Genomic DNA, 19,833 nt, shown 5'->3' on the forward strand with positions numbered 1-19,833 from the left:
TCTTTGATCCCTGGATTTGCTGCTCTGTAAGGAACTATGAATTTCCTGGTCACCACCTTCTCTGTACCACATATGATTTCATAGCCACATGATAACTTTCTCCCTGCCAACCCATTCACTTACAAAACTACCTTTTCCTCAAACTGCAGAGTTCTATTTCCCTCTCTAGTTTCATGGGAATGGGAGGATTGGAGAAATCGTCTGCTCTGGCTAGGTTCCCTAGTACATTACAAATGATCATGTAGATGAGCCCACCACATCCTGAATGGGAGTTTGAACAAACTGAGTTTGAACAAAAGGAAGGCATTAAGACACCTCTCTAGAAATTCATGAGCTTCAACAAGACTGTGTCAGAACTTCAACTTTCTAGCAGTTTTGGTATAAAATTGTGAAATCAATGCAGAGTTGCTATAAAATTTGAGACTGGTGACTGATTTTTGACAAATATCTTTGCTTAACTCTACAATCAAGGGACATTCATAGGTCTTCTGTAAAACCACATGAAAAAGTTATGAGCTACTCACATCAATAATTGTTTTATGCTTAACAACCACAACATCCTTCTGAATGAGATATCCCTGTACTGTGGTCCCATATAAAGGAGCTGCTGTGTCTGAAGAAAAATTAAAAAAATACTATTAAAATAAGAATAATTTACTTTAATCCCAATTGTGAGTGACACTGGGAGCAGTCAATTTAGTAGATGACCATAACTTCAAGTTGTAATGACATGCCAGGCATTTTATTCATACAGAATATGTCCCTGCTCTTCCAGTTGTCAAGATCTATTAAAGTGTGACGGTCCTAATGCTCAAATTTAGAGGTGGTCAAGAGACATGTTTTGTACCACAAATTGTATTTTTACAGCCTTTACATTGATGGTGTTATATCGACTTATAAAACTGTACTGTGAAAATGCTTCAGAGTGGGGGCCAAGTCATTTCAGGATAAAATTATCAGTGTGAGCTACCTTTATTCACAATGGGTTATAGTACACTGATTATTTCAGCTTCCAAACTGGTGCCAAGACTGTTTGTGGATTACACTTCACATTAGTACTCTTTGGGAAGTGGCTTATGGAGTGCACTCAAGAAAGTATGGAGTGCACTCAAGAAAGCATTAAAGGCAGCTAATTGAGCCCCATTTACAGTTTTAAGCCAACTTAGAAATTTCAAACATATACAGTACTGTTGACTCTGTACACTTGATCCAGTAAAAATGGATTGAAAGAGCAGTTCAAACCTGGGCCCGTTGTCTCAAACACAGCCTAACCCTCTTGTGACTGCTTGACACTGCAGAGATGTAGGGAGGATAGCACTGTGAGCCTGCTTGGCAGTGCATGTGACACAAAAGGCACCTTCCACTGTCTTCTGCATCCTTTTTTTTTTTCCATCATAGGCAGTAATTTTACAACTTTGCCTAAAAGAAATGGTTGCAAGACATTCTAAGTGTTAATTAGCTACACAACAAAAAGGAAAAGCTACATTCTCTGTGCATAAAACCTATATGCTTGAGCAAGCCTCCTTTCTGAAGGATCTAAATATACACATGTACACAGAGATATACGTCAGATTAAAAAAAAAAAATTCAAAACTTCTCAGCTTTGAAACAAATTTTGATTGTTAACTCTTGTCTGAGTCTCATTGGGTTTTATGTGCACACATTTTCTCACTGCAAATGATGGAGGCACCAGAAAGGCCATGGGCAAGAAGCTGTGCTCTCAGGGTTTTTCTGGACTAGATTGATTCTCCCAGAATTCTCACAAGAAAATCATAATTATGGAAAACTCACCATAACACTACAGATCCAACCAATTTAAAAGACATCTGGATTTACTTTTGGGTGTTCTGTTGAACTGAATCAGCACTAAACTTTCTGAGATTCAGCCATTGCTATTGCACACAGTGATAATAGTGTGGCAGGAGGCCAACAGCAAATACTGTCTCCTTTTACAGCCCAGATGCTTCAGGTCTGCCCATCACAAACACAGCTCATCTCATCATCACTGTTAACCTCTGCTGTCACCCCCAGTTCCTCTGCTTGCTTTTCATTCTGCATGATTTTAAAACTGAGAGAGGGTTTAAAAATTGAAGATCTCTCAATGTCCCAGCTACTACAGATATTAAGTGCTATCTCTTGTTCCTATTTTGCTGAGATACAAGCACCAAACCTTGACCAGCTTCTCCTGCATATGGCCCATTCATCACCACCCCACACCACGCACTGCATCCCTGAGAATATAAAGTGGAAGCAGAGTGAGTTGGTTACGCTTACTTTCAAGAAGTGAAAAACCACTGAACAAGCTGTAAAGCAGTGATGAGACAAACCCTTTTAGTATTTAAAGAGCAGTAAAAACCCCAAACATCTAATAAAAAGTTCAAGGTGCCTTGAACAATTGCACACCCAGCAACACAATAATGACTATAGAGTAAGGAAGTTAAAAGCCCAGAGGTAGTAAGACTACTAAGGAAGTTTCCAAGGAAGTGAGATACAAAGACGTATAACACAGAAAAAAAAAAAAGGAACAAAGAAGTATTTGTGTACAGAGGTTTTTTTTCTGACAAAATGCATTCACTGAATCATGAAGAGGAAGTGAAAGCCAGCAAAGAGGTTAAAAATTGAAGGAGACAGATTGCTTAGAATAAATCAGAACAAAAGAGAGAATAGGAAGGAGGAACTTAAATACATAAAGGGAGATTTCCCCCACTAGGAAATACACAAGGACCCACTCGAGCGGCAGAACTGAAATGAGTAACTGGTTTGTGGACCAGCAGGAACCAGGGCTACTTCCTTCTGCACTACCGAGAAGGAGGAAGTAGAAAGGGAGAAATTCTCAGTATTGCATAAACCAAAGAAGCACACTCGTTCTTTCATCTCTCTTCCCCTAAACACTGGCCAAATAAGTAGAAGCACAGGGCAAACCTACACATTTACTCACACGCACACAGACAGTCTCAATAAAACTGTGGGAGTTACTGAAGTCAGTGAGACAACTATTCACTTCAGCAGGTCCAGAAGGTCACTTTTCACACCTATTAAGTTAGCTCAACAAACCATTTCTGTTTCAGCCCCAACCTAGGACTTGCGCAATTGAGGGTCAAGCCCTGATTATGCTTTCTGAACCCTCCTCCCTAACCACCCTGCTTGTGCCCAAGGTGGTCGAAATGCATGCTCTAGAGTCTGTGCAGAGGGAGGGTATAAATATCACAGAATCTCTCTGCTGGCTTGAGTTGATGGAAATGTTCTTTAAAGCTCAGCATCAAAGCATTCACTTTATAAGCTGTAAGCCTTGGTTCTTGTGCCAGCAGCAACTTCTCCCCATAATTAATTAATGCTGTATTAATTGTGCATGTTCCACGGGCCTGTTGAGGAGGTGTGGCAAGGCCTGCACACAGAGATCAAACCTTTCTGGTGCAGCCAAGAGAGTACAGGAGAGAGGAGGCAAAACCCCTTCAGGTACCTACAAAGAAAAACTGTGTACAAGCAATGTGCTCAGGGGCTATGGAACCAATGTCTGAGGAGGGACATGTGCTGAGCCCTGCCATGTCGTTCCAGCAAACAATGAATGATAAGGGCAAGGAAGAATCTTCCACCAGCTGTACCCTTCTGCAATCTGTTTGGCTCTGGGCCAGCTGGGAGCACCATCAGCAGGCCAAAAGGAGGGGGCCGTGGCAGCTGAGTGACCTTGCGGGTAGGATTTGGCCACAAGACCCTGTGAAATAGCTGGAAGGAGAAAGGGGGAGGAGGAGGGAAAGGGAGATTATTCCACCTCCTCTCCGCTGTGCTGGGACTCAACTCTCTGCTGACTGCACTTGAGGAAGTTGCACCCTCACCTTCTAGTGGCTTTGACCATGGTTCAACCAGTGCTGTAATGGACAGAGTCCACTAGAACCACCTCACCCACCTCCCCAGGAAAACTAGGAAGCACACTCACAACAGGAACAAGTGAGAAAAGAGGATGACCCAGCTACTAACATCCCCTGTGAAGAAGCCTGTCTTCAGGTATGCCTCAGGATTTTGCTGGAGATACCTGCCCATCAGCAGCCTACAAGCAGACATACAGATCCTTCCCCACTGTAGCACAGAAACCAAGGACTAAGGTCTCAGATCTGCTCAAGATGATTTACAAAAGCACTCATCCTCTACAAAAAACATCAAGGTAGTGAACGTGTATATATTTTCAGCTGTAATCCTTCATGAGAGGAAAGTCCTGCTTATCAAATCTGATTTCCTTCTATGACAAGGTAACCCACCTAGTTGATCAAGGGAAGCCAGATGATGTAATCTTTTTAGATTTCAGTAAAGCTTTCAATACCGTCTCTCACAGGATCCTTCTGGACAAAACGTCCAGCACATAGTTGGATAAACACATCACACAATGGGTGAGCAATTGGCTCACAGGTTGAGCAAAGAGGGTAACATCAGACTGGTCACCTGTCACTGGTGGGGTTCTGTAGGGCTCCATCTTGGGCCCTGTGCTCTTCAGCATCTTCATAAATGACTTGGATGCAGGACTGGAAGGGACAGTAAGCAAGTCTGCAGGCCACACAAAATTCAGAAGAGCTGCTGACTCCCTTGAAAGCAGGAAGGCCCTGCAGAGAGACCTTGACAAATCAGGGGACTGGGCAGTCACCAACCTTATGAAGTTCAACAAGGGGAAGTGCCTCATCATGCACCTGGGATGGGGCAAACCTGGCTGCTCATACAGACTGGGGAATGAGATGCTGGAAATCAGTGCCCTGGAAAGGGACCTGGGGGTCCTGTTTGATGGCAAGCTGAATAAGGGCCAACCATGTCCTGAGGGGCATCAGGTAAAGCATCGCCAGCCAGGTGAGGGAGGTGATTGTCCCACTCTGCTCTGCACTGGGGTGGCCTTACCTGGAATATTGGGGCAGTTTTGGGTACCACAATAGAAGAAAGACATTAAGGCATTAGAAAGCATCCAAAGAAGGGCAGTTTAAGACGGTGAAGGGGCTTGAGGGGAAGCCGTGTGAGGAGCAGCTGAGGGCATTTGGTGTGTTCAGCTGGAGAAGAGACTGAGGGGAGACCTTATTGCAGTTACAACTTCCTCCTGAGGGGGAGGGAGAGGAGGGGCAGGCATTGATCTCTTCTCTGTGGTGACCAGCAAGAGGACTTGAGGGAATGGCCTGAAGTTGTGTCAGTGGAGGTTTAGGTTAGATATTAGAAAAAGGTTCTTCACTCAGATGGTGGTTTGGCACTGGAAGAGGCTCCCCAGGGAAGTGGTCACAGCACCAAGACTGACAGTTAAGAAGCATTGGGATGATACTCTCAGGCACATGGTGTGACTCCTGGGGATGGTCCCGTGCAGGGCTAAGGGTTGGCCTCAATGATCCTTGTGAGCCCCTTCCAACTCGGCATATTCTGTGATTCTGACTGGTACAGCTGGCTTGAAATCTAACCTGCAAAGACATTTTCACACTAACTCTTGCACCAAATTTATTCATCTCTATAAATTTTTGTGTAGGCAAACAATTATTTGTTTTTCTGAAGGTACTGCGTGTTTGGCAATTGCTTTTTAAAGAACAAAGAAAACCAGGACTGGCAAGGGAAAACTTTAGCAAGAGTCCAAAATAAAAGGCATGAAATTAAAAATACATTAAACAGAAGAAAGGGGGAGACAATGCAGAAAAGTCATAAGGTTTATAAACTAACTGAACAAAATTGTCTCAGCAAGTTACTTTTAGAAAAAAGGAATTTATGTCTAACCAGGAATTTGATACAGCACATCCACAGTAAATGTGAAAAAAAATGCAGGTAAAGATCACGCTACTTATTCTGAGATGACAAAACACCTTAACAAACTATACGTAGAGAAGCACTAAAATATAGGCACGTAGCAAAAGCATTAAGAATTCTGCTTAAAGTAGGTAATACTTTCCCTTCATGAGGAAGGTAAATGCAACTTATGTTTATCATATAAAAAGATGGGGTTTTTTCTTTTACAATGTTGTCAGAAGCACGAGCAGAAATAAACAGACATCTAAACTTTACGTAATTAAATGTATTTATGCAGATTAAAATCTTAATTTATCTGGAAAGCCAACGGGTGCCAAACCTAAGCCTTTCATCTGACTCTGTCCCTTTCTTTCAGAAGTTTGAAAGAAAAGTGAAACAGATCTCCTTACATTTTTAAAAAAGAAAAATGCAGCTATTTATAGCTGCATTTATTGGAGCTGTTTCCTTATCAGGAAGTATGTAGCTGGGAATTACTATCTGCCTGCATCGGAAATTCTTTCAGGGATACAAAAACCCAAAAAGGAAATTTCCCTTCAAAGATATTCTGCATTTTTTTGCTGCTGGTGGGTTTAAAATAAAATGTCAATGCTCTGACCAGCTCACAGCCCCTTTGGGACAGTTGTTTTGCAAACTAGAAACTTTAAGACACCTGAGGGAAATATTAAAAAAATGCTTCCAGAAAACTGAAAGAGAATGCTGGGAACATATTAATAAGAAAATAAACCTTTTTTTTCAGGATGCTGAGATTGTGCAAATTCATTACCAGCATTATAATATCTTTCTCTGAAATAAGCATGTTCCTAGAGCTTATCTTTACAGAAAGCATTTGCAAAATTTATCACTGGCAAAGAGCTGATTCTTGCAGTTCTAACTAGAGCTGGTTTGTTCAGACCAGGTCTTCAGATCAGGTCTTCAGTGTGGTCTATAGAGCTGACATACCCACCCACCTGAACTTCTGTTGCCCAATTCACTGCTTCCACCTCCAACCCCAGGGCATGAGTGTTGCATAGACCAAAAGCCAGTGAAACTACCACTCTTCTTTTGAGAAGGGAACAGGTAATGCAAAAAGCCTGTATGGGAGTACCACACTGGTACCACACCAGCATGTCACAGCACCAGGACAGGGCAAAGGCCATGGGCAGAATATTGTTTGCCTGCAAGAGAGGTCCAATTTTTGCAGCCCATGGGATCCAGTGCTACAAGCAACTCTGGACTTGGATCGTGAAACTCCAGCTACAAGGATCTACTCAGTAAACTCTCAAACAGGAAGATTTTCACTGTCTCCAAAGCAGCCCCTATAACTGATAATTTTGCCAGAGTCCCTCATCCTTCCTCTCCATTAGCTGCATAACACCCCCATACTATGCCTGTGGACTCTAAAGGCAGGAATAATACGTTAGTTAATCATTAGAGACATTAATTTAATTTTTACTTGTCATGGTATAACTTGACATTTTCATTTTCTACTCTGTATAATTGCTATAGAGCTATTTAACCATGCTGCCAGTGCAGAGTGGACACTTTTTTTTTCAGTGGGATACAAAAGTATAGGGAGATCAAAACCAGACAAGCAGATGGCCTAAACAAAGCAGGGTGCTTAGGGCTACTCCCGGGGTATGACTTTTATGCACAAAAACTCATAAGGAAAGATTTGGAGCTAAGCAAGTTTCCTAATGCTTTGACTCTCAAAAGCCAATCAGTGGTGATTATTTATTAACTCACAACATCAGCAACCATATGCCTATTAAATATATAAACTTTTTGAACAAGGATCACTGCTACATTAATAGCAGCATGCTAGTCCTGCACAAAAAAATTTACATGAGTGAGCATATTCAAATATAGTCATCCCATAAGACAGCACACAAGCACGCCACAAAAATGGAATGGCTGATGCATAAACGCTTCTCCCTCCCAAGTATCTTTGGAGAATGATCTTAAAAAGAGGTTGAGGTGTTGGCTTGGGTTTCCAAATCTGGATGGAATCATTTTACCAAAAATCTCTTCAACAAACTTAAAAATCATTTACTGCTCCAGCAGTAAAATGGGGAGTTAGAAAAATGGCATAAAACCCCATTTAATGGATATTTTGCTAGGGTATATTTGCACCAGAAGGAGTGCCAGCACAGGAGAGGGAAGCCATAGAAGTACAGCAGAAGGAAATCCAACTTTTCATAAAAGGCATCAAATAACGTGGTTCTTTTCTGCATGTGTGTATACACACAACCTATCACATTAATTCCTGGGAGTTTGAAGCTACCAGCAGGTTTCTCCTCAGACACTATGTGCCCCTCTCAATGCTGCACAGTGTTGCTCTCTTCCAACAGTCAGCAGCTCAGCTCTGTCAAAAGAGCATGCATGTTATGTTGTTTCTGCAGGGGTTTTTGCCACACTTGCGTTTTGTTGCAAGGTTCTCACCACACAGTGGTTTCTTATTGTGGAGTTGTTAGTCATGGCTTACACACAGTTTCTCTTCTGTGTTTTCTTTAATTGTAAGGCTGTTTATGAATGCTGCATTCTTTGCATTCATTTTATTTCTTACAAAAAATAATAAAAGAACTTGGAAGCATTTATAATACAAATGAAAAATTAAACAAAACACGCTTGGGATGGAAAGAGAAAAGCAAGCTAATTTTAGGTTTACTGGAATTGACAGCACCCCTTTAAGACAAAGCTAGAAATGCTTCAAACCCAGCAATACCATAAATGTCCTGATGTTTTTGCTTCTTATTCCTCTCCACACTTTCCAGGGGAATTCCACAAAGGATCAAGCTTGAATCCCAGATTAAAGTGACATGGCCTCCTTTCCCCTCTGAATAAAGGTGAGTGTGTGTTTTGGAGATTTAAAACCCTAAAGTGAAGCTTTCCAGAAGGGGAAAAGACTGGCTTAGCACCACTGGGACTCCCACACTGCCAGTTCTCTGTACTCTGCAGCACAGGTCTCTTGACCTCCCACCTCAGGACTGTTTTAAAAGTTCCCACCGAGGCAGGAAGGATCCTATCCCTCCACATGCTTCCACTGAGGACTGTTGGTGCAGGAAACTGCTGTTAACTCTGGGCAACAACCAGGCACATTAAAAAAATAAAAAGCACTCGGCCCTGGAATAATCTCCCAAGAAACAGAAACCAGCAAGTGAGCTCCGTTTACAAGGTTTTTCACACTTAACCTGGATGCTTCTGCCACAGTGACCAGACAGCAGTCAGGAGCTAACAGATTTAGGGTTCAACTCACCAGCAGTTTACATCAAAGATGACAAGTGAAGTGGCCCTGTGTCATTCCAATGCAATCCCAGTGACAAGGGGCTTAAGTTTCCTACAGGTGATGAACAAAGACAATGCCAGAAATGTGCAAAGCACGATCTTCATGATCCAAAGGCCACAGCTGTCCCAGCTGGATCAGTAATGGGGTTTTACTCTCCCCAGTCCAATATATTCCAGATGAAAAAACTGCATCTATATTGTGCCCAGCCATGGTATAAGAGTGACTCTGAGACTGGGCTTCCCACCCATCCAAGTTCCCTGTTTGTATAATTGCTTTGGAACGGGCCTGAGATTCACTGTAAGAAATCTCTGGGATGCAGGCTGGAGTAGATGTGTTAAATTCAGATGAACATTTGAGGATGCCCATGGAAGATGCCACCTTAGGTAAGAGGCAGGCATAACCAATGTCTTTCCAGCTCATGATTTTCATCCTATTTATCTAAAAACTGGACATAGCTCACAATCATGAAGGAGCTAGGCCCAGTCACTTTGCTAGAGTTAACCAAAGTAATGGTCACTGAAGTTGACAGGATGGCTGGCTGGGATTTCTACAGTCCAGTCAGCCTGTCAGTAGATTATTAAGAGTTATAAATTGAAAGACCAAGAGGCACTGCTCAACAGAGGAAGTAGATGCTCTGCATAGCTCATAATATAAAAGTGCAAGAATAGCCTATGGTAGAACACAAAGATGCAACATTAATATTAAATACTGCAGTTGGATTTTAGCAAACAGTGCGACTGTATCAGCCTAATAATTTTTTTTTTTAGTAGTGGGTTGGTATTGATTACTAGAGGACTAGCTACCCAGAAAGGGAATGACACATAAGGTGAAAAGCAGATTAGGAGAAAAGGCAAGCATATAAAGAGAGAGGAATGAGGTTTAAGTGTCATAATGTCAGAGAAGAGCAAAGAGGGGTCTAGAAGAAGCCAATCATTTGAGAAAGAGGCCAGTCCAGGTCCCACTAAACTCAGTGGGGATTTAAGCACTCATTTCAGTGGGACAAGGATTATTCTCAGAGTCACTAATTTGACATTCTGGTCACTCTCAGTCCCTTTGTCATATGAAGCTTTATTTTATTTTCCCAGTATGTGCGTCAGTCAGTTTTGTTCCGCAAAGAGCCTTCCAAAGCAAACATTTTTATTGCTTTCTGCTCTAAATGTGGCTTAGGGTGAAGGGCTTTTTTTCCCATCTCACTACATACTCTCAGTTCAGTGCATTGAATATTCTAGTAACTAAATAACAATCTGCTTAATGCTTCAAAGTAGCTTTCCACCTGCTAGCCAAAACTGTAGAATATTCAACAGGTGACAAAGAATTAATAAAAGGAGCAGCATAATTAATAGACACTATACAGGAGACAAATGGATCCTTGGCAAACCTGAGAGTTGTTGCTTCCTCTTCCTCTGGTTTCCTGCATTCCTTTAATAATAATAATAATAATAATAAAAGGAAAAAAAGAAAACAATTGGTGCCCTTAAAACACAAAACCCACAAATGATACATATAAGCAACAATGTACAATCAAGAAAAAGAAGCTGTTAATAAACTGCCTTCAGGTATTATAAATGACTTAGTTTAAAAGAAACTGCCCAACTGAGAGCCCAGTTACCTGTCCTACCCTACTACTCATGTTCCCACTTGGGACAGACAACTTTTTTTCAGTATGTAGTACAGACAGGGTCACAAAGATGCCAATCCAACACAGAACCACTGGACTAGTTCCCACCAAATCAGAGTATCAAATAATACTACAAACAGACATGTACAAAGATTCCTATGAAACACTCACTAAAAACTTAAAGCCTTTAATACAATTATTGCAGAAAACTAAACAAATTTCCTTTCTGTCCTCCTTAATGAGGGTAATAGAACAGAAAGTAACAACAAGGGACACACAGAGATGTTGAAATAAAAAAATGTCATCTCACTAGCTGTGTGCAATCAGGTCTGCATACGGTGAAGTTCATCAAAATCACTTGTGGCCTGGAATTTATCACACACTGGAAAACCAAAAACCAGAACCCTAGCCTACAATGGAAAAAAAAAGTACTCAAATGATTTTACAAACAGGTCTTTAGCTTTCCCTACCACCCCAACACCCCAAAAGCAAATGCAGTCAAGATGACAACACTGCAGTCCCAATGTAAAAGTTCTCCCCTATGAGGTGGTGCATGTTCTGTGGCATGTTGAGTCGTATCATCTCATTCTGAACATCAGTGCAGACTGTTGGTGGGGTTCAGAAAAAAGGTAATGGCAAGAAAAATCAGTTGCTGTCAAGAAAAATTGCTTCATGTGTACAGAAAATTATGTGCAGTGTGTCTTATTATGACAACGGGTGGCAGACATACAAAAGATGCCAACCCTAAAGAGAGAAGAGTAATTAGTTCAGAGGAAGAAATTAACTCATGCTCACATTTGTATCAAGAGAAAACTCTGAAATCTTTGCCCATAAGATCCACCTCCCTAAACAAACCCACACATGTTCCCAAGATAACATGCCCTTCAGAGATAAAAATCAAACATACGAATCAATGTAAACGTGCAAGGAGGAATGCTTTGCACAGGATCAGAGCGTGCAACGTGTTCTTTCTTAGCACTGATATTTCTTCTGTATCTCTTGTTGAAGTTTTTTGTTGAAGGCGACAAAATAAAACCATGAAGCCTCTAGTACATATTTACAGTTGCTGTTACAGAAGGCAAACCATCTTATTTTAATCTTGTGTATTACGAAAAAGGAAAAACCTATTTTCTCTCTGATTCAGAGAGTATTAATAGACACAGGGAAGGGTTCTCATATAAATCTCTTAAATGCTGTATCCTCTATGGAGTTCCAAGGACTTTTTACTACAACGTATCGGCTATGGCATAAAATAAGCAACTAATGACATTTTACCAGATGAGACAAAGAGATTTGCTTTAATAAAAATAGAATAAAAAAAATACAGACCCCATCAAAAAAAAACACTAACTCTCTCTGTGGCAATATTAAGTGTGTCCTCAGAGATAAGGGGTATGCAGATAGTTTCAGAGGACTTCCACCTATCTTAGCATTCTTCATTATCACAATATCTGGGCAGTTAAGAGTCTTTGCACTCATGACTTTTTTTAATTTTACAGTGGGGAAACTAAAACAAGATGTCCAAGGTCACAGAAGGCACCAAGGGAAGAGTCTTGTGTGAGAGCCAAACTTGCTTCTCTTCAATCTTCAGTAAAAATCTCCATTTTCCAAACACTCCTTCGGTCTGACATTAGTCTAGCGGAGATCAGATACGCTGCAAAACTACCACAGCATACCCACCAGGGCCAAAGAGCAACTGTTTTTTGACTACATACTTAAAATGTAGGAAAGTACATTCTCCAGCTCCCCGCTGATCCTTTGTTTACAATGCCCCCAATACTCTGTTCCTAGGTAATAAGTGGATGATATAGACAAATAAGTATGTTTAAAAGTAGGGGTAACAGTCCCTTACAGAGAAGTGCAGCATGAGAGAAAGGTATGTTTTATCAGAAAATTATTTTTTACTATCCCAGAGATTTAAAGTTAGGACTACTTACACTGTACTTCTATACTACAGGAACAGGGCTGACTGGGGAGAAAGTAGCTTCTTAAAACAAGAAAGGTTGTGTGAGAAGGAAAAGGTGCCTTTATATCACCCCCAGAAAAAGGTGTTTGCCTACGTAATCTAGCTGTGCTGGCCAAAGAGGAGTCCTCCTATGCAAGACTGTAGCAAAGAGGGATCTGCATTCTACTCTTCTAAATTTTGCACTTCTCCGTTTTCCAGTCTCTGGATCAAATCAGCTCAGCATAGCTGAGACCCATTTGCTCACCAAACAGTGAGAAATAATTTCTTGCACAATAGGAAATTTTTCTACTAATTATCCTCATACTATTCCTGTTAGCAGTTTCAGAGTGCTTTTAAACATCAGAAATAGTGAAATTTCTAATAGGAAGGCACAAAACACTGCCTGAATCCACAGGGTGTACTTCATGTTCCAGCTGAAATGTTTGTCTCTAGTTCTCTCTTCGCTTGGGCCAACTGTTGTTTTCAGCTGCATCTGTAGCATAGCTAAGTGAAGATGTATGGGTTAGGATCGAACTCTGCCTTTATTTTGGTAAATGTCAACAGAACATCACGGAAACTCACCGTATCTCTCTGTTGCACTGGAATTAGTGGGGGTTCAAAGAAGTTATTATATTTCAGCTAATCAACAAATCAGTGGTAAGGCTGGAACCAAACAAAATCTCAGACCTAGAAAACCCTCAGACTTTGTGGATCAAAACCCAATCTCCACACAGTACCACAGCCTGAACTAGAAAATTACTACCTTGCCTTACTTCTGAGGTAGTTTGGATTTAGGATGAAAACCGTGACTCAGATGCATCTCTAAAATAAACAAACAGACAAAAAATAAAAGAGAGGGGTCCATGCAGGAACTGAAAAATCCCATATTAATACCTCTTAAACCTCATTACCCGGAATCCAAAAGGTGCTGAATTATTTCTATTCATGGTATCAGGAACACTACTCCTGGAATATCATCCTCAGTGCTGTTGTCTTCACTTTAAGAAGGATGTCTGAAGTGGGAAACAGTTCACAGAGATGATACAAACAGAATTTAAAATCTGGAAGCTTAACAAGAAGATTGACAGCTTTAAAAACCTCTCTTCCTATCCAGTTTAGCTGAGAAAAGGTTAAGAAGTGACTATCTAAAAGCACCTATATCAGGAGTAGTCTTTTGATAATATTTAGCAGGAAAGGAGATAATGAGATCTAATAGTTGGAAACTGAAGCTTGACTAATTCAAACTATAAATAGGGCACTTAAAAAAAGCCAATAAGGAGGATAATTACGCATTGAAAGAACATCTAGAGACCTTATATCCTCCCCATCACTTAAGTCTTTTACATAAAGAGCAGAAATCTTTCTGCACCTGTTGTAGCTCAGTTATTGGACCCAAACACAGCAGTTACTGCATGAAGTTCTGTAACTGAAGTTATACCAGAGATCATTTTAGGAATTCAGAATGGTCGCTCGTGGCCTAGCTATGAATCTATGTACTTTAAAAACAGTGGTTTTAACAGTGTTTGGCTCTGCTGGTTGATGACAGTGTTTTGTGTCAATATTGACTGCATACTGAGCTACAAAATACTACACTGCCACAGACTACAACTAGTAAGGCTACGTAAATGTGTTTATGATCTCAGACACTAACTATATAGAAGGCTATTTCACAGATATTTCATGATTAATCGTCTGTGCTTTTACACTGCAACAAGTCAGACTGGTGTGGAAACACTAACGCCAAAGAAGCCTTGCAAGTTTAAAAATGTGCCAACCAAAAGAACAGGAAAACCAAAACAAAAATCAAGGTGAAAAAATATCACACCTAAAAATACTGGATAAAAAGTCTTCACTGAGAGGAAGCCTTATAAGCTCTACATTATCTAGCATGTTGGCTAGCTGACGTGAAGGAAGTAGGTAAAACAACCACCACTTTCAGTATCAAGGGTCTCTGCCTTCCTTCCTGCCTTATGCATCTTCCAGACACAGCAGGGAGTGCAATAAGTAGCTGTAAAGCCAGCCGTGATCATAGCTGTGGAGGGGACAGACAGTAGCTCCTACAGCAGAAGTAAGCAGTAACAATTAATGCAATGAGGAACAGACCTGGGAATTAACAGCACCTGTGGGGAAAAGAACTGCTGGAGAACTGTTTCTGTGTTGGGGGTTTTTTGTGTTTAAGTTTTGGGCAAAGCACAGAAATGCTCTGTGAGTGTGGCATTAAGTCCTCCCTGGCCTAGAGGAACAGATCAGCAGCCACACGTATGTGCCAGCCAAGCCGGGCCTGGGAGCTCATGGACACTCAGGCAGTGATCAGACAGGGTCAGAAATGTCACAGTGCCAGATCCCACTCCTGTCAGAAAGCAGAGAAAAGGTGTAACCCAGGCTATGCAGGACCATGCAGAATGCTGCACAGGCAATGAATGACCTCGGGGCAGAGCAACTCAGTGGCCAGCAAAGGAGTGAGCACAGACTACAAAAACACTTGAAACAGTCTTCATCCAGAAAAGGAGTGTGTGTAAGACAGCTGAGGACAGCAGCGAGAATGTCTTGTGATAAACATGGACTTTACTCCCCTGCCCCCCTGAAATCCCAAATCCATTTCTCAGTTGGTAAAACACAAAGTTTTGCTTGCTCCTGGCCCTCTTGCTCACTGTTGCTCAAGTAACCCAGGAACGCAACACCTGAAAAAAGTTTACTTAAAACATTTCTATTTCCATAAGAACTGCTTCTCCTCCAAATAGGAAAACTCCACTCTTCTTGTCCCCATCCTATCTCTCTAATTCACTTCTCACTTGCCAACAGTCCTTGGCCTTTACTATTTCTCAAACATTAAATCGTCTCAGCAAGAAGTACCTGGCTCTCACCTTGCCCCCAGTTCCAGTTTTTGTTTCAATGTCAGTGATATGTCCTCCTTCCTTTGCAGCATCCTTTTCTGCTCAGCTAAGCTCATTCTTCCTCCTTTCCCACTGCCTCTGTTAGCCCTCATGCTCTATACCAAAGAGCCTGGGCACCATGAGTATTTGAGAACATTAGCAACCTGAAAAATACCCACAGCACAAATACATTCCACTCGCCACAGATTGTGAAATCGACCGTGTGTCACAGCACATAACCAAGCAATTCCTCTAAAGTGGAAGAAACATAGCACTTCCTGTCAAAATAAACCCTCCATACTTGTGCCTGTCATGAGAAATGACAGCCCAACTGCTTGGCAAGGGGATGGGAGGGGGAAATACAACATACTGTATTTAAGACTAATTTCCTTTAGCTAAAAACAGTAGCTAGGAAAACCAAACCACCTAGATCTTAAAAAGAAAAAAAAAATAAGTATGAGGCCAGGGACTTCCCTGCTCTCTTCCATAAAACCAGCAATAACTCCTCACCCCGCCCTGCCCCCTCCTCAGTCCAAGAACTGAAGACACCTCTGTGCTGACACTCACGCAGGTGTGCTGGCAGTCTGATCGTGTCCTCCTCCATCCTGATCGCTTGAGGCACTGGGACATGTAGTGGTGACGAAGTGTAAGTCGGTACCGGGCTCGCTGGAGGTGTGTACGAAATTCTTTCCTGCTGTTAAAAAGAAAATGGGGGGGGAGGGAGAGAGAGAGGACAATGTGAACTTTGGAATGGAGGTGTGAAGCCAAGGTAGAGGAGGGAGAAGTAGGTGGAAGGAAGGAAGAGTGTGAGTGTGTGTTTGTGCGTGGTGATGGTGAGCAGCACTACTGATGCACCTGGCTGCCCAGGGAACCACAGAGCACAGCACGCTTTGCGGGCAAGCACTGCACAGGCTAAGTGCTGCAGCCAGAGGCCAAACAGCTTTTAGGGCGATGGGTCTAACTTTCAAAAGGTCCATAAAGTTTCCAAGGTACTTCTCAGAAATTTGCCAAAGGAGGAAAGGGAAGTGACACATAAGTGGGGAGACTCCGAGGGTTTTATGTCAGTGAAAATCTGACAGCAACTCCATGATACAACTGTGAGTACCACTGAAGTGCCAAAACCACTACAGTAACAAATCAGTTATGATCTGAACAAGTTTGTTACACATTTAACACTACTCCTTCCTAGCATTTTAAAGACATTAATAAATTACTTTTGTCTTTGCTGTAGAAAAATATATCACTACAAACTACTCTATTTACCATCAAGTAATGTAATACTTCTGTTTTTGCCTAAACTGGTTACTGTTATCTTCTTTGAAGTAATTTAACTTACAACCAAATAAGTAAGTTGGCATACAGAAAGCAGCTATGCAAGGACACTCACAGAAGCATATATCACAGAATATTCTGATTTGGAAGGGATTATTAAGTCCAACTCTTAAGTGAATGGCCCATACAGGGGATTCAACCCGTGACCTTGGCATTATTACCATCAAGATTTAACCAACTGAAGTAATCTCAGGGTCAAATAGAGTCAAAGGGCAATTTGTGAATGTTTCATTAGTTTCACAACTATCACAGGTTTTTATTTACAAAAATGCTTGTCAAGAAATCTAGACTGAAACTTCATGAGATCTGATGGGAAAATTCTTCCATATTCTAAGCCTGTACTCCAATCACAGCACACATTATACCCTTTGTAAATAAATATAGCCACAATTTTACAGGAACATAAAAAAAAATTATCATATGATTCCTGAAAGGCAATTCATGCTATTCTCCAAAACCATGCTACAGAAATTTAAGAACAGCAGTGCGAACGGTATGGATTTACATCTCTGCATATGCACAGAAGCAGGAGGAGTCACCTTAATTTCTGAGCATTTGCAAGACAGTACGAGTGGAGCTCCTTACCCTGACCTCAATCTCTGGCAAATGGAAAAGACAAATTTGGTGCTGGTCCAAGAGAAGGTAACTATTTCCATGACAAACCACAACATCATCACAGCCATGAGACAGGGAAACAGACTGAAGCTGATAGAGGCACCTGCAGAACGTAATGTTAGCACCCTTACCCCCAAAAGGACAGGGAGGCTTGTAAAAAAACTCTTTGAGGCAGATTAGGTGACATGTCTAAAACTAAATGTAACATGGAGCACCTAGAAAGTCTTGCATTTTTCAGCCACCACTTCAAAGCAAGCCCAGTTCATTCTTCTGCAAGGTGCTGCTAGCTGCTTACTGCTCAGGGCTCAGGCAGAACCAGAAGTTTAGCCTCAACATCAGGGCTTCCACCACTATACACTATAGCCACATGGCAGAGAACACTGACAACACGTGGTGAGCAAACCATTATAACTATTCTGGGTTTAGATGAAGACAGGCCTGTTTCACTCCACCATCGTGATGTTATTTCTGCAAGGACAGTCTCTGTGGCTTTTAGCTCAGTACTTTTTAACCAGAAATTGTTCAATCTTATGATCCTGTCTTCCATAAACTCAATTTCTTTCTATTCATCACTGTCCAGGCAACAGCAATCCATTAGATCATATGAATTCAGCTTTTTGTAGGTAACAAACATGGATGTTCATTGTGACACAATGAAAGACAAACTTGTGGAGCTACAAAACATTATTCTATTTTCTGCTTACGTAATTCCTTCCCCGACCCAAAACAGCTGCCTCTATGCTTCCCATTCCCACAAGGTGCAGCTCTCTGTGCCCGTTCTGCAGTCTCACTGTCCATTTGCACTTCTCACCCCAGAGGACAGCACCAGCGGACTGCAACAAAACGAGGCACTTCCCAGCATTTTCTGCTGCAATCCACAGTTCTGATAATCAAACCACACTGCTCCTTTTTGTTTATTGAGATATTTATAAAAAGAGGAACGCTTCTGAAACACTTGCCTCTGCAAACAGGTACCAGAGGACAGGTGGGAGACCTAAGTCCTTTTCCTCCCTCCTGAAGATTGCAGGATACAGTCCTGTATTTGGTCCATTTTATGCTCACAGAAATAATAAATCATCGCTTCAAAGACAAAGGCTAATTGGCTTCAAAGGGCCAAAAGCAGGTGGAAAGTGAAAACAAAAAATGAAATTAAATCTAGAATCTGTGCACTTCCCTCAACACCCAGGAGGCACTGGATCAAATTAAGATATTATGCTTCCAGTACCTGCCTTTACTGATCAACCTCCTAAAGGCATACCATAACTTGATTTGTGCCATGACAGTTTCACTGAGATTTACTGTTATAAACAGATACATTTGATTAATTTTTTCCTAGTATTCTTAGGAACAGGACAGTCGAAACCCAAAGATATGGAAATGCTTACTTTTTCCACACACCTTGGATGTCCACAGTAATGTGTGAATTAGTAGTATTTTGCAGAACACAGTTCACAAGGCACAAAGGGGAGTTAGCCATCCGACTTCTATTAGTGCCTTTGAAATGCCCTCTCTTACTTAATCTTGCATTTTTTTCCAGCACCTTCAGCCTAAATATCAAAGTAATTTACAGACATTAGGTAAGTATTTTTCTTTTTATTAGACACAGGGACAACCTGAGTTACAGCAAGTGCAAAGCTCAAATGAGCTAAGTAATTTCAGCGCTAAGCTGTCTTGAAAAAAGGACAGCATGTGCCTCTCAAGGGCAATACATTTAACAATTGCATGCTGAAAGAGTTGCCTTTGTAACTGTCCTGGACAGATTTCCAAAAGGTGTGGAATGGTAATGGCACAGGGAGGTCAAGGCATCTCATGGGAAAAATGAGCTTCATGCCTGTTTGCAGCACGGGGCAGTAACGTGGCTGGAAGCAGAACTGCAGAGATTAGTCCAGTTCTGCAACCTACCTCTGTGCATCAGCCACACACAACTCCCAGCCTACACGGACACAGTCACATATGTTCCTCCAGGCTTTTTGAGGCTTTTTAGAGTCATATTTCCAGGAGGTAACTGTTGTGCTCACACCAGTGAGAACGGATTTGCATTAACCTTCACAATCCAGAACTGCCCAATGCTTCTCTCTGTGGGATCCATCAAACAAAAACATGGCTGGCGTCTCATGCTTCTAACGTTACGCAACCAGACACTCTGCTACTAAGAATTTTTCTGAAAGAGTTTCCTAACTAGTCAGTTTAATATTTCTCTTTGTATTAAGGTCAAGAATGGTAGGGTTGTTCAAACCACAGCTTGGGAGGAAGGATAGGCAGTGCTGGTAGAACCAGCATGAACCTTGCGTGTACTTGGGCAAACACCCTTGCTGCAACTTAATCTACTGGTAAAAGAAACTAAATCAATACACATTTGGTGTGATCCTTTGAAATTTTTGGTGATGAGTGCTAGGAAAGCACTTGGTATTACCACATTCCATATTTGCCA

The 19,833-nt window shown here is 41.5% G+C and overlaps 1 protein-coding gene across 5 annotated transcripts in view; it reads right to left on the bottom strand.

Annotated features, from left to right (window-relative positions):
- The window catches only part of ETV6 (ETS variant transcription factor 6), a 129,944-nt gene that overhangs the window by 71,623 nt on the left and 38,488 nt on the right, over window positions 1-19,833 (bottom strand). For 3 of the 5 annotated variants that reach the window (XM_032688564.1, XM_032688568.1, XM_032688566.1), the window contains one exon: window positions 16,023-16,149. In XM_032688564.1, the coding sequence (XP_032544455.1) occupies window positions 16,023-16,149 (127 nt within the window). Of the gene's footprint in view, window positions 1-524; window positions 614-1,242; window positions 1,420-16,022; window positions 16,150-19,833 lie in introns of all 5 variants that reach the window. The other 2 variants (XM_032688569.1, XM_032688565.1) reach the window with 2 other exon arrangements.

This window comes from Chiroxiphia lanceolata, chromosome 5, assembly GCF_009829145.1.
Source record: "Chiroxiphia lanceolata isolate bChiLan1 chromosome 5, bChiLan1.pri, whole genome shotgun sequence".
NCBI classification, from domain to species: domain Eukaryota; kingdom Metazoa; phylum Chordata; class Aves; order Passeriformes; family Pipridae; genus Chiroxiphia; species Chiroxiphia lanceolata.